This window comes from Pogona vitticeps, chromosome 1 (assembly GCF_051106095.1).
Source record: "Pogona vitticeps strain Pit_001003342236 chromosome 1, PviZW2.1, whole genome shotgun sequence".
In the NCBI taxonomy this organism is placed as follows: Eukaryota; Metazoa; Chordata; class Lepidosauria; order Squamata; family Agamidae; genus Pogona; species Pogona vitticeps.
Genome location: NC_135783.1, coordinates 57,519,085 through 57,537,182, shown reverse-complemented (window position 1 = coordinate 57,537,182; position 18,098 = coordinate 57,519,085). Strand labels below are relative to the sequence as shown.

General features: G+C 38.0%; 1 protein-coding gene across 2 annotated transcripts in view; it reads left to right on the top strand.

Moving 5' to 3' along the window:
- Nucleotides 1-18,098, top strand: part of RYR2 (ryanodine receptor 2) — a 390,793-nt gene that overhangs the window by 206,378 nt on the left and 166,317 nt on the right. For both annotated transcript variants that reach the window (XM_078383124.1, XM_078383125.1), the window contains exons 27-31: nucleotides 1,537-1,641; nucleotides 7,779-7,926; nucleotides 10,977-11,185; nucleotides 12,585-12,759; nucleotides 16,469-16,677. In XM_078383124.1, coding sequence (XP_078239250.1) covers nucleotides 1,537-1,641; nucleotides 7,779-7,926; nucleotides 10,977-11,185; nucleotides 12,585-12,759; nucleotides 16,469-16,677 — 846 coding nt within the window. The remainder of the gene's footprint in view (nucleotides 1-1,536; nucleotides 1,642-7,778; nucleotides 7,927-10,976; nucleotides 11,186-12,584; nucleotides 12,760-16,468; nucleotides 16,678-18,098) is intronic.

The window sequence follows — 18,098 nt, the reverse complement described above, 5'->3', positions numbered from 1 at the left end:
CTAGCATAGAAGCTACCTTAGTTCTTTAAAAAAGCACCCAACATTGTTGTATTCGCGAAGGCTTTCATGGCCGGGATCTAATGATTGTTGTGGGTTTTTTGGGCTCTTTGGCCGTGTTCTGAAGGTTGTTCTTCCTAACATTTTGCCAGTCTCTGTGGCCAGCATCTTCAGAGGACAGCACTCTGTGCTCTGGTGTAGTTGGCTTGGGAGTGCAGTATTTATGGCTGTGAGATAGGCTTTTGTCTTTATCTGTAGATGGGTGGTAGTAGCTGAACATGCCCTAAAACAAACTGGACATGAAATTCTATTTCAAAATACTGAAATACTGGACAACACCAGCAATCATTACGTCAGAATGCACAGGGAAGCCATTGAAATCCACAAGCACCAGCAGAACTTCAACAAAAAAGAGGAAAGTGTGAAGCTCAACAAAACGTGGTTCCCAGATCTCAAAAATACAGCGTGCAAAAGGTCAACGAATTCTACCCAGTCACAAGGACAGGGGATCACTACACACAAAAGACCAGCTAATGACACCCATCAACCACAGTGATAGATAATCTCTTCTCCTTAGCACAACAATAAACCCACAATAAGACACACTAATCACCCATCTACAGGAAAAGACAAGAGCCTATCTCACAGCCATAAATACTGCACTCCCAAGCCAACTACACTAGAGCACAGAGTGCTGTCCTCTGAAGATGCCGCCACAGAGACTGGCAAAACATTAGGAAGAACAACCTTCAGAATACAGCCAAAGAGCCTGAAAAACCGACAACAACCAACATTGTTACTTTCTGTTTTTTGGTATCTTCAGAAGTACTGCAATAGTGATTACGTTTGTCATCATGGAATTATTACTGAGAGAAGTTACATTTACTCAGTAAGGTGAAATCATTACCCTGAGGTTCTTGGTATATAGCTGTTTATACAGAGAAAATAAATCATTTTATGAGATTAGCCTTTTAGTGGAAAGAATTTTCATTGAGGTATTTTTAAAAAGTTGAACACAGTTAGATGTTATGTGAGTCACAGAACTGATGTTGCTCTACAACTTCCACTATTTCATCTCAAATTTAACAGAAGATGTAGCATGATAGGGCATCATTGCAGTGACAGTGGATGATGTTGGCTGGGAGGAGTCCATGCAGAGCGCATTCTTGTCATTTCTAACAATGTATGATAAAGAAAAGAGAGAAAGACCTATGGAGTAGTGACACCTTTATGTCTCTTGCCAAGTGCCACCCTTAAATTGACTAAGTGAGCCAATATAAGAAACAAATACAATATCATTAACTGAAAGATGCTTTCCTTAATGTCTCTTTAAAAATTAAAAAAATTAAAGAGATACTGTCAAATAATTTATGCCTAAACTATTGCTCTTGTTTATGGTTAGGATCTACTGAGAAAAATCCCTTCAAATTATTCATTTTTCTTCTCTGGAACCACCCTGTGTTTCTCAGGAAACCTTTTAAGAGCAACAGTCACTGTTTATGCATGATTGTACATAGTATTTTTATTCTGCTGCTGCAGAACCAGCCAGCCAGCCAGCAGGATGACCACACGTTATTTAATATACCCTCTTCACAGAACTTTGCTGACATCACAGATGACAGGGATCACGATCAAGAAAGTACTGTAAGTAAGGCACAATTTCATAAACTACATTGCTTCCAGGGGGAAAGATTAGAGTGTTAGATGAAGATCCAACAGTTTCATGCGGAGAGATGCCCATAAGAAGGACATTTTGAGCTCAATGTACCAGAAGGGATGAGAATTTTTACAAATTATTTTATGTGCTAGCATAGTCCCTATGTCCTCTGAAAATCTGCTATTAATGTCTCTTTACATCTGCAGAATAACTTTGGAGATGAAAGGGGGAGAAAAAAATCCCCCCCATCTTCCAAGCTTTTTCTAGATTGAAGGCAGTTGCAATGATGAAAAGAAAATCCATGAATGGAAGGATATCTTTGGATAGAACACAAAATAAATACTGAATTTCCTGAAAGTCCTTGATAGTATCCTTTTTGGGAGGAATATATTTCCTTTTAGATATGTTTAGATAGTAAAGCTTTGAGACAAAACAATCTTGAAGTTGATTAGAAATTATTAGGATTTAAATCCTTACTTTTATCATATCAAATGTTTAATTTAATTTAGTTTAGACTTAAGTAGGACCATTTGGAGATCATTAATTCTTAGGGTTGCTGTAAGATGGAAAATGACAGCACAACAATGAAATGTTTACTTACTTGCTTTGCTTTCTGCTTTCGTTGACTTTGCTAATAGTTCCAATGCTCATCTGTTTTCTAAATTATAAATACAAATATTTAATTAAAACACATTTGTTGCCAAGACCTAGTCTGTACACAAGAGCATAGAAGAGTGACATATTAAAGGGCCACCTAGTCTGATATTCTGCTGTTAGATACTTTGGGGACAATAATGCTTCATTATTTTGGGGTCTTTTTTCATTGAAAACATTTATTGTAGTTTTTTAGTAGACAGGGGTTTACGAGATGAAGGATAGTTAAACAGATAAGAACATACTTTAGAAATAGATGAAAAGTATCTATTTTTGGCTTTTAATACTGGCTTTAGAAGTGTATTAAAAACATTCTTTAGGAACAGATTTAAAATAATCCTAAAAGCCAATTTTGAAAGCAAAGGCCATATGGAGTAGTACAGTTTTGGCCACCTGCTCGAAGTTCAACAGGGATGGAGTCAGGCCGATTTCTGCTGGGAAGCAGTTCTACAACTAAGATGCTGTGACAGAGAAATCTCTGTTTTATTTGCCAAGCTAGCCTTTTAGGATGACAGGAAATGTAACAGGGCTTGTTGTGAATATTTTAGATTCTGGACAGCCTCCTTTGGAAGGAAGTAATCTTGGAGAGATCTGGGCCTCGAGACATTTTGAGCTTTGCAGGCGAAAACCATCATCTGAATTGACTTTGGAAAGAAGTTCAGTCAGTTGAAAGGCTCAGCATGATTTGAACCAATGCACTCTGAAGATTCTGAGCTTGTATAGTGTCTGAAGTGCACACTTGTCATAGACCTCCAGAGGAAAAAAAATCAGAAGCCTGTATTTGTCACAGCTGGCATTTATCACAATAAAGGATTAATTCCAGATTGAAACAAAACAAAAAAAAATCAGAGACTGTCATATCAAAATTACTCTGAGTATCCAAGGTATAAGTCTTTTCATTTTTGCAACAATTCCAAGGAACATGAGCTTGTCTAATAAAAAATATAGAAGAGAATTTTAATCATATCTGAATCTAAAACTAAAAGAGCTTAATAGCCTAAAATGGCAAATATATATATTTTAAAGTAGTAGTTCTTAAGAATAAATTTGTATAAAGTAAAAAACATTTCTTCGCCTCTAATCATATTAGTAGGCACATACACAGAAAAATAATACATTTTTACATTGCTCACCCAACCATACCAATTAAATTATATGGAGGAAAATCCATGTTGATTGTTCTTTGATAACTGGTACCCAAAGCGGCATGGAATTGTGATGATATGATGGTTGCCCTGTCTGCTCAATTGTGTGTGTCCTGTCTCCACATATTTATAACACTTAATTGTTTTCGTTTCCTTCTTACCTACAAACATTTTCTTGACTGTATTCTCGAAGGCTTTCATGGCCAAGATCCAATGGTTGTTGTAGGTTTTTCGGGCTGTTTCGCTGTGTTCTGAGGGTTTTTCTTCCTAAAGTTTTGCCAATCTCTGTGGCCGGCATCTTCAGATTTTCTTATCTGCTTACTCAGATCTTCAAATACTAGAAAATTCCTGTTTGTACTAAAGTAGTGTAATATTGCATATACTCTCAATATGTCATAATTGCTGACCTAGAAATTAAATATTTGCATATATTTTTTAATGACTATCTTTTCTAACTTTGGATTTCCTTGCTGTTGTTACTGCCAGTCCAGAAACAATGTGGAACCTTAATGCCTATATCTCATGAATTAATATTTTCCAAAATATGGCACTGTATATTGATACCCAGTGTGATGTGAAGTTACAGACTATGACTCAGGAGGCCTAGGTTCAAATCGTGCTCAGCCATGGAAACTCACTGGGGTGTATTACTAGTAAAGCCCCTCCTTACATATCTTACTTACCTTGAAAGACCTATTAGAGTCAGTATAAATTGGTTCTGACATTGACACATAACAACATCAGTCTACTTATACATAAATCAATGAATGTCTGGTCTCCACTAGAGAGCCTTTTCTTTCTGTGTTAGTGACAATCACAGTTTATTGTGGCAGTTTTATACATTTTATACATTTATTAATTATTCTTAAAAGCTATGGATTTAGGCTTGCTCTTTAGTAAATAGAATGCAGAAGGGACTTTGATCTGGTGGAAGCTCCCGCTGGTGCAGAGGGAAGTGATCTTTGTTTTTCAGTCTTCCCCCTGCAACATGTTGCAACAGTTCTTATGATGATCTTCAGCCTTCCAGAGCAGATTTAGAAAAGACAAAGACCTACAAACGGATTGGTGAATTGAAGAAATTAATCTCTTTGTCTCATCTAGTGGAGCATTCCACTAGCAGAGTTCTGCTTATGGATTTTCTGGAACAAAACCATTCTCATGAAATAGATTCATTCCTGTTCTACTGTTGCAAGACGTGTATAGAAATTTGCAAAATGAGAGGGAGCAAAATAATACTTAATGCACTTCTTTATGTTACAGAAACACTAACTCAGAAAATATACAAGGAGAGTTATTTATTTATTTTACTTTCATGTTCTGACGTTATTGTACAAAAGCAGAAAGAAATACATTGTTCCCAAAGGGTGAGAAAGAAATATTTTGGCCACACTTCTTTTTTTGCCACTACAATTTCATTCTACTGCGGTCTTCCTTCCTTCCTTCCTTCCTTCCTTCCTTCCTTCCTTCCTTCCTTCCTTCCTTCCTTCCTTTTGTTGTCAATACGTCATTGTGGTCTCTTTGATTCACACAGATCTATAAATTTGCAGATGACCACTCAAAGAACTACAGTTATCAATAAGTAATGGGACTTTTTCAGGTTATTTGCATTACAAGCATTTGCCTTATGATAATGTTGTAGGTTACCCTCACCTAACCTAGCACTTCCAAATGTGTTGTGCATCCCAAAAGATTTCTCCTAGGCATATGAGTAAATAGTCCAGTGCATCTGGGGTGGGGACATTAGGTTGTGAAATAGTTTGACTGCTGTGCTGGCCAACTGATGTTGTAAAAGAAGCAACTAACCTCTAATTCCAAGAGTCATAAAGTCTGTCAGCACAACTTCCGTAACATCCCTACTGTACTGGTACTGTGGCAGCGCTTTAACAAGTACTTTTTTCTTAAGCCACTTATTTTTTGGTGCTGGGAGCAATAGCTTCTTGCATCTTCTATGCCAGTCACCAGTATTTCGTGGTCTGTACTGTGATTTATTGAAGAAATGAAATGTTTTTTAATAAAATAAATTTGAGGAAGAAACATTAACAAGTTTTTGTCCTTCCAAAAGTTATTCAAATGTGAAGTCGTCTGTAAGCCGAGGCTCCTCTGTAATGTGTTCAGTTTTTACTCTGAAGTACTATTACTGGATTATTAAAATTAAGTGGGATTCTCTTCCTCCTCTAAGATATCAGATAGCCATCTGTAACTAAAGTAAAAGTATCAGAAAGAATGGTTTGGTGTGTCTGTAGTGCTTATGTAATTTTTGGGATGACATGATGGCTGATTAATTCTTGTGTGATTTGACACCAACCTAGCAAGGCTGGTGCACATATACAACAGAGGCAGATATTTAGATACCCACTTGCATATGCTTATGCTTATGCTTATATATTAATCTGATTTAATACACATATCAGCACTTAATACTCTGCTTGAACAAAAAGATGAATAAAAATAAGAGGTACCATTATAACGGCACACATTCAGTTCCTCATACTTCATACTAGGCCTTGATATATCAAGAAATTCTCTTGGTATTATAAGCCTAAGCAAATATAGATAACTTAGTATGTTCAGTTTTGTTCTTGGTGTGAAGGAAAGGGATGGAACATGACAATTGTGTATGGGTCTTGCAGCAGTTTTGAAGGTCCATGGGAAGAAATTTACCAAACTACACAGTGAAAGATAGATTGATCTCTTTGACCATTAGCAGAAGGGATATTAGTCCATGTTGCAAATAAGAAAGTCTCCAAAGATCTCAGAAAATATCTGTTTAATTATAAATCTCTTAGATAGTATGAGCTATTGAAGTAGTGTTTTCTTACAGATAATTGATTTTTAATTATGGGTCTTGTAGTATTTTTCCCTGAATAGGAATATTAACATAATTTAGATAATTTCCATGTACAGCATTTTCTTCGATATCTTGCTTAGTTCTTCCTGCATTGCTGATGCGATATGTGTTTCAAATAGTAGAACAAATAATGACAATTCAACTGTTAGCTCTGGAAAAATAATATTTCACTGTATGAGGGCTGTTTACAATAACATTTTCCACCTCAGCCCCAAAAACAGATTAATAAATATATTCTTACTGTTGTTTCAACTTATATACTACCCCATAGTGTTTAGAGCAGTGGTCCCCAACCTTGGGCCTCCAGATGTTCTTGGACTTCAACTCCCAGAAATCCTGGCCAGCAGAGGTGGTGGTGAAGGCTTCTGGGAGTGGTAGTCCAAGAACATCTGGAGGCCCAAGGTTGGGGACCACTGGTTTAGAGCACTCTCTCACTCTCGGGATGGTTTACAACATAGTTTTGCAAACAATAACTTGCCCTCCAGCAAGCTGGGTACTCATTTTACCAGCCACAGAATGATGGAAGACTGAGTCAACCTTAAACCACCTATCTTTGGGATTGAACATAGGTCACGAGCAAAGGCTTGACTGCAGTTAACCACTGCACCATGGGACTCACTTATATATGCATATCAGTACCTATAAAGGGCAGATTCTCCCCTTATTTTATTTTTAATGTTGTCATTCTTTTTCCAGTTGTGTGTATTTTGAAATGAAAGCTGAAGTTTACAATTGCACATTATTGCTGATAAAATTGCTAAACGAAATACGGTTGTATTCAAAGTGTACAAAATGGGCATATGCACAATTTTATGCATTTAATGTACCTTTTAATTCCTCTTTGTGTAAACACTGAGTATTTTGATTCAGTCTTCTGTAACATGATGTCAAAAAGCATCTGTTATTCGTTAATATTGGTTGCTTACATTTCCTCCCAGTTAGAGAGCCAGCATGGTACAGTGGACAGAGTGACAGAATATGTCTCAGGAGACCTGAGTTCAGATCTTTGCTCCTCTATGGAAACTCACAGGAGTGCGTGGCACTGATAGAACTATTCGTTCAATATCTCATATACCTTGAAAACTCTGTTCGGATTGCTAAAAGTTGGATGCATCTTGGTTGCACATAATAGGTTTTAGAAAAAATATTATTTTAGATAACTTATTTGACCACAAGAGAGAAATCTATAAGAGGAAACAATACACTTTGTATAACTGTATTGTATAATTTACTTGATGAATATCAGTCTTCAAAACATATCTTTAGATGGATTCAAAGAAGGATCAGCAGAGTGACATTGTTCTCAGAACTGTTTTTTTTTTAATTTTAAGGTGTATATTTGCTGTTGTGTATTTATTTACCATAAGTGTTTCCAAATACTAGTATTACTTTGTTCCTACAACATGTTTCTTTAAAAACTTCTTACACAGTCTATTCAATCTAGTAGTCTTAATTACCATTTTATATTGTTCTACAGGATGTAAAGAATCGGCGAAACCCTCGTCTAGTCCCCTATGCACTTCTAGATGATCGTACGAAGAAATCAAACAAAGATAGTCTCCGAGAAGCAGTTCGTACCCTTATTGGCTATGGTTATAATCTTGAAGCACCAGATCAAGATCACGGTATTGAAATGTTGCTTTTTCAATAAATTCATGATACCAAGAATTACAGATAGATTTACCATTTCTAATTTTTTAAACTATGTGTAAGACTCTTGAAATTTAATAAATATATGATAAAGTCAAAATGAATGACTCATTAATTGTAGTATAGTTCAGTGATGAAGACTGTAAGACATAATACGGCTAGACCTCTCTATCTGTAGTGTTTCTGCAATAGATGCTGTATCCTGCTATATGTTGTAGATGACCCTTCACTAAAAGAACAAATTTTACAGTAGCTGATTGTGTAATTGTCACAGTAGGACAATTGTACTTCCTGTAAGTGGCAAGTTAGCTTGCTTTGTTTTATAGTTGGTCTTAAGGAAATAAGCATGTTCTTCCTTTGTAAGTCTGATTTTTCAGATACAAAGACTGCCTCCGTCATATCTCTTGAACATTAGTATGATTTCAGCTTCAACTACAAGTTATCTGTAGCATATAATTTGCCCCCTCAGATATGCTTCCCAGGGATGTGGAACAATGAGGAGAACTAAGCTTCAGAATTTAATTGGCAGAGATGTGTGTATCCATGAGATATTCTGGTCCAGTCTATTCAGTTCAGATGTTTTTCTGCAAAAGGGGGTGTTTTCATGAGTTCTAGAATCTAAGAGCCAGTATGATAGAGTGTCAGAAAACAACTCAGGTGATCTGAGTTTAAATCTCTGCTTGGCCTTGGGGACTCGAGTTTCTTACGTACCTTGAAAACCCTGTTGAATTCACCATAAGCTGGATGTGACCTGATGACACAGAACACCACCACCAGGCTTTCACACCAGAGGCTATTGGTACCTTATATTCTTTCTCCACTTATCTCGCCTAAAAAAAAGCCATTAGTGCAGCATGCCTTTGTCCTGTAAGAGCTTTATCCCAGCAGTCGCCATGTACTGCCAAATATGGGTATTGGGAATCTAGAAAAGTAGCAGAGCATATGATCAATTTAGAGATGGGGGTATTCGTTTACAAATATGAATATCCCTGCACAGCTGGACTTAAATGCCACTCACGTGTCAGGTGGCGGTGGCTTCGCTCAGCCCTCCAATCATTCCTGGAGCCCTGATCTCTTCCCAATCAGCTGGCCATTCCTGTTGCTGAGCTTAGTAAATATCACTAGAATAGGTCCATTGAATGAGTGGAGACTGAGTCAACTCCTTCATAAATTCCATTGATACAGATGGGCTTACTATGATTGCAACTTTCTTTAGCATAATAAATTGCTGTAGTAGAGCAGGGCAGGTATGTTCAAGGAGAGGAAAAACCAAGGAGTTAAAATACTGAGTGAAGAATGAAGGTCAAGAAACAGGAGCTACTAGCATGTGTGTCAGGAGTCTCTGTGGTTCTTTTAAACAAGGAATTAAAATATAATGAAAATGAAAGAGCTTCCATGAGAGACTCAGAATTTTTCAGGGAGAAATGAAAAAAATTATTTCTAAAATGAATCACTGTAGCTGGTGATGTCATCAGCCTTATGTGGCATCATTCATGCAAATTAATTTCAACCAGATTGAGAGTCATTTTAAGGTTAGAGGTCCAATGGATGTTGATCCACCTGGGATTCTGAACCTAAAAAAATCATGTCATCCAAACGTTATTTTATCATTCATTTAGTACTCACCTGACAATCAACCAATTTATTCTATTATGCATGAAGCTAATTTACCTATACATGTACCGTAAACATAAAAAAAGAAACTTTTTGAGTGGCAATATGTTTTTTTCTCTTCTGCCACAGGGTTGTTTATTTTAACTAGACTCTCTCTCTCTCTCTCTCTCTCTCTCTCTCTCTCACACACACACACACACACACACACACACACACACACACACACACACACACACACACACACACACATTATATAGAAATGCTTTGGGGGTGTGATCCTGCTCCCTTTTTTCAAGAGTGAAACTGATTATTTCTTCAGCTTGGAGGGGCTTATTGGATTGTGGGAGGGAAGGAGAGAGGGAGAAGAAAAGATTAAGAATAGAATGGGGAAGGACAAGAAGGAAGAGGGGACGTTTTGCCTGGCATATAGTTTTTAATTTTCCTTTCCCTGCCTCTCTTTTCCATTGAAAAAACAAGGAAATAAAAGTTGCCCCAAGGGAAGGCACACAGCAATGGAAAGCCTGAGGTGCAGGGTCAGGCAGGAGTGGGTAAGATGTGTAGCCATGTGAGGAATGAAGAGCTATCTTTGTAGCCAGGCCAAAAAACAAAAACAAAAACAAAAAACAAAAAGTGTCTGAGGCACATATCCTTGTCGATCCACATGATCTTTGTGTAGGATCAGCCCCAATCATAGGCACCATCTCTGCCCACAGATTGGACAGTGGCTTTGGGATGATCCTACATAAAAATAATGTGGATCCATGCCTTAGATTAGTGTGTCTGCACCACTGCAAAACAATGCACCCATGCTTTCTGTGATGTAGTGTATGGGTACAGATGGCACATATGATATGAGACAATGGTTTGGGGCAGATCAAGTCTCAGAAGGGCCCCTCCTTGCCTCTTTGTAAACATCCATAGTGTATCCTGGGTTTGTGTTCTTTGGAGTCAAAAAGAGCAAGAATATTTTCAGGAGCCGTGCACTGACTTCTTTCTCCTTCCAGACCTTAGCAACATTATGTTTTTCTGTGCCTCCTTTCCTAAATTCTCTATGACTCCAGTTGGAGCATTCTTAAAGGGAAAGAAGCAGCCAAGCTTTCTAAAGGGACAAGCAGCTTTGCCAGCAGAGCCTCCCTTTCCCTCTCTCTCACCACAGCAGCAGGGGCGAGTGGCCAGCTTGAGGGCAACCAGGCACAGGACAAAGCAACAATTTTAAACGCAAAAACAATGTCACCCCCTCAAGCGATATACAACACAGCTTAAAATTGGATTAAATGTTTTCCCAAGAGGATGCACACACCAGTCCAAATACCATGCAACTATATGATTTCAAAAACCCTGATCCAGCTACCAATTGATTTTCATAGTGTAATCATGCTCTAAAATGAATATTTTATTTTAAAATTTGCAGCTGCAAGACCAGATGTGTTTTGTGATATGATGGAAAGGTTTAGGATCTTCCGCACTGAAAAGACATATGCAGTGAAGACAGGAAAGTGGTACTTTGAGTTTGAAGCAGTGACTGCAGGAGACATGAGAGTTGGCTGGACCAGGCCAGGTTGCCAACCAGATCAAGAGCTTGGATCAGATGAACAAGCATTTGTGTATGATGGATTCAAGGTATGCTTAGATTTTTCTAAATTGTGGAGGGCCTTGGGTGATCTTCTTTGCTTTTTGCTGGAACCTTGCCAGAACCAATCAGAACCTGGTCATAGGGCAAAAGAGTTATTCATGGGATTTTGCTAGATGCAAAATGCTGGTTCTGGGAGTGCAGTCAAAACACTACATGACTCTATTCACTCTAGACTGAGATGATGACTATGTACAATTACAAATCTACTTCTGAGTTTCTCCTGAGAAGGGAATCTTAATTTGATGTAGGAATTAGGGTTGGGGAGAAACATTTGTTGCTTTAAAAAATGCCAGGAAAGTTGCTCTTAGATGTTAAGTCCAGTCATTCTTGGCAATTACTAAATTATCACCCCAAGTCTTAGGTGGAGGACTCATGTTTTCTGTATCATTCTTGCCCCTGCAATCAGAAATGTATCTGTTTCCAACAAAGGCCAAATGGGGAGATGTGTGTACACACATTCCTGTGCTTATTTGTTTGTAGAACTGGCTCCCTAAATTGCAACCATAAAGAAGCAACTAGACTCCTCATCTCCATCCAAAAGAGAAAAGACTGGCAAATTGCTGAGAACAACTGGACTTAACATCTAAAAGTAACTTTCCTGGCCAAAAAAAAAAAAAAAAAAAAAAAAATCTTGCCATGTACTTTTGAACTTTAAGTTTGGGATTTTAAGTACTTCATACTGGTACAATCCTGATTAAGTGGTGTGTAATCTACGAAAGTGTGTTTATTGTGTGATGATTTTTTTAGTGGTCTATAAAGCTATCGCCTATTTTTGCCTTTGGAGTTACAGGTAAGTAACCTGTCTTTACAGACAATTTAATTAACTGTAATCATTTCTCTTTGCATCATTAATTTTTCCCAATGGTGCTGAATACCAAAGGGAAGCAAAACACTATAAAATTTATCTAAACATACAACAGTCTTGAATGTAAATAAATCACAGTTTGGCAAACGCTTTTGAAAAGATTTTCTGAATTTTGGAGATAATGATATAACATGCTATGAATCATATGCAAAGATATTGAAATTAACTATATTTACTGCATTCTTTTTCTTCTTATTAACTGCTGGATAGCTCAGTGGTTTAGGTCTCTGGTTGAGAAGCCACATGTTGGGATATCAATTCTCCATTGTGCCTCCTTGACAGAGGCTGGACTTGATGATTCAGAGTCCGTTCTAGCCTTGCAGTTCTAACATGATCATAATCTAGTGGAAAGATTTGTAGTTTACATCTACTTGCAAAGGCATATTGACATTGTTTCAGAATGTAAAATGACAGAATTAATTGTACTATCAATATGGACTGTATGCTGAATATGACTTCTGTGCTGAAGGCATAGAGTTCTTAATAATTTTTCATTTTGTATTAAATCTTTTATTATCAAGACCCAACGGTGGCACCAAGGAAATGAGCATTTTGGTCGTTCTTGGCTGGCAGGGGATATTGTGGGGTGTATGGTGGATTTAAATGAGCGGACCATGATGTTCACTCTAAATGGTGAAATCCTTCTTGATGACTCAGGCTCTGAGCTTGCATTCAAGGACTTTGAGGTTGGTGATGGTAAGTTCTTAATCAGTTTTTTGTGAGAGCCTTTTCTTACTGTTACAGGAGAACGTTTGCCATCTATATTATGTAACATTATTATTCATGGCAGTATGCATCTGAGTACATCTACAGCAAATCAGATAACTTAAAAGTTGCCCAGTAGGACTAGTCTTGGTTTCCAATCTGCTTTTAGGAAGCAAAGAACCTTAGACACCCTTGCTAATTACTTATGCTAAAGAAGGAAAGGAAGAATGCTGTCATTCATTTGCTCCACTCTCAGAACCATTTGATACCATGAAATATTTCTGGGTTGCCTGTACAGGACACTGGAGATGTATTGTTAACAACTCCAGTCCTTTCTGGAAGGATGTACCTGGGAAGTCATGCTGGAGAGTTCTTCCATGCCATCATCATTGGCCTTGGAGGAGTCAAAGTATAGCCTTCTTATCCATATTTTTAACATTTACATGAAACTACTGAGGGACGTCATCTACAGGTTTTGGCTAAAGTGTCAGCAATCTTGGGATGGGCAGTAATAAGATGAGGCTAGGAATTTAATTTCAGTTCATTCTTTAAAGCATTTCTCAAAATTTGCAACTTTCTTCATACTCATTCTAAAAAGAACCTGAAAGTAAGAATAAACTGAATGTGGGACAAATGGAAATGGGTAGTCCTCCATTCAGGCCTATGATTATCAATGCTTCCCTTTTAAATGTCAGTGTGAAGCCCTGGGTACTGAACCACATTAGCACAGAATGAACATTGCCACCTATTTTTCTGAGAGGCTCTTCATATTTAACACCAACATGATAGATATGTACAACATGATTCTCTCCATGCCTCAGATAGCTCTATCTACTGAATTATTGTGATTTCCCTCGTGCCTTAAAAGTGAAGCAGTTTTCTGTAGAGCAATCTATAGTAGACATGGGGACAAATATAAAAATGAATCAGGATATTGAATGCATATCCCTGACTCATCAGATATTCATTGCTTCATACTCTTAGGGTCCAGAGACCCTGACAAATATGAAGCAACAGATATAACCCTTTTATATTTGTCACTTCATTCCCTATCTGCTTATGCCCCCGTGGATCCACTGTTTCTTGGGGGCATAAGCAGAGAGAGATTTTGGGTGACTTGCTAAAGCCTGTCTGAAGGGAATCCCATTCCCAGGGCTGGGGGATGGCTTGGATCGTCTTTCCTCCTGCAGGGCATAGGAAGAGGGGCAAAAGGATCAAAGTGACCCCCCAGCCTGCCTCCCTTTGCAAGGGCTGTGGGGTGGCTTTGGTCACACTTTCCTCCTCTTCCAATCCCACCACAGGGGGATAGGAAGGGGAAGAAAGGGATCAAAGAGATTCCCCTGCCAGTCTACCTTTGCAAAGGCTGCGGGGCTGCGGGATGGTTTGGGTCCTGCTTGCAAAGGCAGCCAGGCTGGGGAATTGCATTGATCACTCTGAGCCAGGGCTTTTTTTTTTTTTTTAAAGATAGCCCCATGGGCTGTCTTTTAAAAAATGACCCGATGAAGCGACAAATTGATTCATTGTTCGTCAGGTCACTGGGTGTGTGTGTGTGTAATTCATCATTTTGGTGCTTTGTCCCCATCACTAATCCATAGACACCCAAGTAAATCTTTCTCAGAATACAATAAATGAGGTGAGGGAAAAGAAGCAATCTCTGTCCTCATTCAGAGATCAGCAATATCTGCAGAAAGAAGTATCAAGAAGAAACACTCATCAAATAGCCATTCATATATCAAAACAAAACCTTGCTGCTAAGTTAAGGTTGGATTCCTAAGAGATTCATATTTTCTTTTAGCTGTCACCATTTTATCAGAGGATCTGCTTCAATGATCCTTCTTCCACCATTACTGTGTTCAGCATCTCCTGTGTAGTTATGTGATACTTATTGTCCACATTTTTTGGACACACTCTGCTGTCCTGGGTGAATTGATCTTAGATATCTCTTGCTTCAGAAGGTAAACAGTGGTTACTGTAATTGTACAAAGGCTTTCAAAGAATTGTGAGAATAGAAAGATGGCATGTACCAAATCAGACTAACTTGTTGAAATAACTTGTTATCCAAATGGTAGTAACTCCTCAGGAAAAAATTTCGCATCTACTGCTACATGACATTACTGTAAACTGGAGATGTCAACGAGTTCAAACTAGACCTGGGGATGAAGATAAAAACAAATCAGGATATTCATTAAATATCCCTGATTCGTCAGATATTCATTGTTTCGTATTCTTGGGTTCCAGAGACCCCAAAAAATATAAAACAAGAAATATAATCCTTTTATATTCATCCCTTCATTCCTATCAGATTATGCTTCCATGCATTAGCTGTTCCTCAGGGCCATAAGCAGAGAAGGATTTTCCCTTTGGGCGGCTTGCCTACCCGGAGGGAATCCCACCCCTGGGGCTGGGGGATGGCTTGGTTCCCCTTTCCTCCTCTTCCTATGCCTGTGCAGTATAAAAGAGGAAGGAAGGGATCAAAGGGATCCCCCAGCTGCTGCGAGATTGCTTTGATCCCTGCTTTTCCTCCTCTTGAGGGAAAGTTAAAAAAAGACCCAACGAATGACAAATTGATTTGTTGTTCCTCGGGTCATGGGTGGGGGGCTATTCATGGTTCAAAGCAAAGTGCCATTTTGGCACTTTGTCCCCATCTCTACTTCAACCTAATATTGTTTGAATGTGAAGCATAGGAAGTTGATCCTCTTAATATTAGCATTTTTACAGTGGCCAAGATTCTTGTAAGTTGTGGTGCCAAATACTAGCTAATTTAAAAAGTGCTTTCTGTCTGCTTGGTCATGTGACTGATATGTGACCAGTAACATAACATTATCTTTTTGCTCAGTAGCAGTTTGCCACCATGATTTGCACAATTTCACGTATTCCAGAAGAACACCATAGGGTCTGGCCTATGTTTTCACTCAGATTTGGAAAAAAAATGTCCTAGTATGTTCCCAAATGTTTGTTAATTGTTTGGTTTCTTATTAATTGTTTTTGGTTTGTATGTTAATTGTTACTGATGTCATTGGTGTAATTCATGATTAATTCAATTTTTGAGCATTCACTGGTTGAAATCCTTTCGTGTAGTTATTCGAACAGCACAAGTTTTAGAAATGAATTGACAAAATCTCTGTAAACATTATTTGTTGCACACTGAGTTGTGTGACTCAGTATGCCATAGATAATGTCTATGGAAATTTCTTGACTTACAGCAGTTTGCTTCCAAACATTGTACCATTTGTGGAACTGTGTAATAGGATTTCAGTTTCCAGGTCCAGAAATAGCATTTTACAGGCATAGTGTGCAACCTGTACAGCAAGGTCTATGTGACTTCCAAAGCTTTAAGTTCAGGTTGTCCCTTGATTGCCACTTTCCTACCAAATGATGCCCTCTGCCAGTTTTACATCCTTTTTACATCCTTGTTCTTTCCTTACTGGAGGAAGGAGTGGAGAGAATGTTCTATGCTCCCTCCAAATATGGAAGATGGTTGTGCTGTATGTGGCTGTGCTCATCCCAAGACTACTTTCACATACAGCCCTCAGGGCCAAAAACTACATAGTCCGTATGCCTTGTAGAAAGAATAAAAATAACCTTCTTTTTGTAACTATTGCTTAGTTTGAATGGCATGGATTATAAATTGAGAACATAAATCAGATGAAATGGCAAATATGTGTATATGATTCATGGAATCCATATATCTTTTTTGCAGGATTTATACCTGCGTGTAGCCTGGGATTATCACAAGTGGGCAGAATGAACTTTGGCAGAGATGTTAGCACCCTGAAATATTTCACTATTTGTGGCTTACAAGAAGGCTATGAACCGTTTGCAGTGAATACAGATCGGGACATTACCATATGGTTGAGCAAACGACTACCTCAATTTCTTCCAGTACCATCAAATCATGAACATATTGAGGTTTGACACAACTTCAGTTTATTTTTGGAGAATGCATCTAAAATTGACTTATGTTGCAGTCGCCCACCCATTTACCTGTGGACAATACCCACTTAGTTTGAAGGGATTTATTTCTGAGTAATATGGCATAGGATTATATGGTTGTGTAGTTGGATTCGCCAGGGAACATCTTCACAAATTGTCATTTTAGAGAATGAGACTCCTGTCTACTCCTAAATAAATTGTCTGTGTTGCCATCTCCTTCCAACTGTCATGCCCAGTTGAGGATTCTGAGCACACCAGCCCTCTTGGAGATCTAGTCTGATTTTCTGCAGTACCCCATATAGCTATGGCCCTCTCTCCATTATGTCATTGTACTGAGGTTTCTTTACTTGTGATAAGACTTCTTAGCTAAAATGTAGTGCTATTTTTCAGCTAAACTGAGATAGTCACACTCTTCTGCCTTTGTTCTGTCACTGGAATGTAACCCACATTTACATCTCTGAAACTGAACTTGGCTCTTGGGCTGAAAAAAGTTTCTATCTGTTGAAACACAGCATATGACGTATCAATGATTTCTTTGAAAATATTTATATACTTTATGGATCTGTTTGGGTATAGAGACTGTACAGCACTAGAGGGTTATAACAGTAGAATTCCTATGACTACTGCATATTAGTTCCATGATTTACCATGGATGCCTGAAACAACAGATATGAGGGAACACTTATATACAACATACAAGGGGCAGGACAAAGGTCACAAGGTATATTTTATATAGGGTTTTGGGAAACTGTGGATAAGTGAAACCACTGATATTCCATGGATACAGCAGTCCTACTGTAAATATATAGTAAAGTTGGTATGCCTCTGTGGGTTGAAGCACCAGACTTTAAAGCTGGTTCTGTGAGCTTGAATTCCCACTGTGCTTCTTTGTAGAGGGATCAACTGAGAGCTTCCAGCACATATGTGGCTGCTGGGGTTCCATGTCTGTGTCACTCTATGCAAGCTGCACAGAAGGAGAATCTGCTAAATCACTTCTGAGTACTTTGTAAAGCCCATAGGTTGTCCACTTCACAGCACATATCACGTGTCTGTCTGTCTGTGTATTCCTAACCCTCAAGAGATCCTGATCTATAAGAAAAAGTGCATGATATCTAGTTCTATTCTGAATAATCTATAATATAATAAGACATGTATATTATAGTTATGGTCAAATACCTCTCTTTCCAAACTAAAACTTTACATGTAAATGATTTGTTATCCCAGTATTAAATTGATAAAGTAATTTTCACAAGCATGGGAATGTTAAATCTAAAGCTGTATTTTTCAGACTTTAATGAGGTAATTTTACCTTGTTAATAGGTTATAAAATATATCAATGAAATACTAATGTTCTAACTTTCATTTACATGCTATTAAACCTATATAAATATATATAT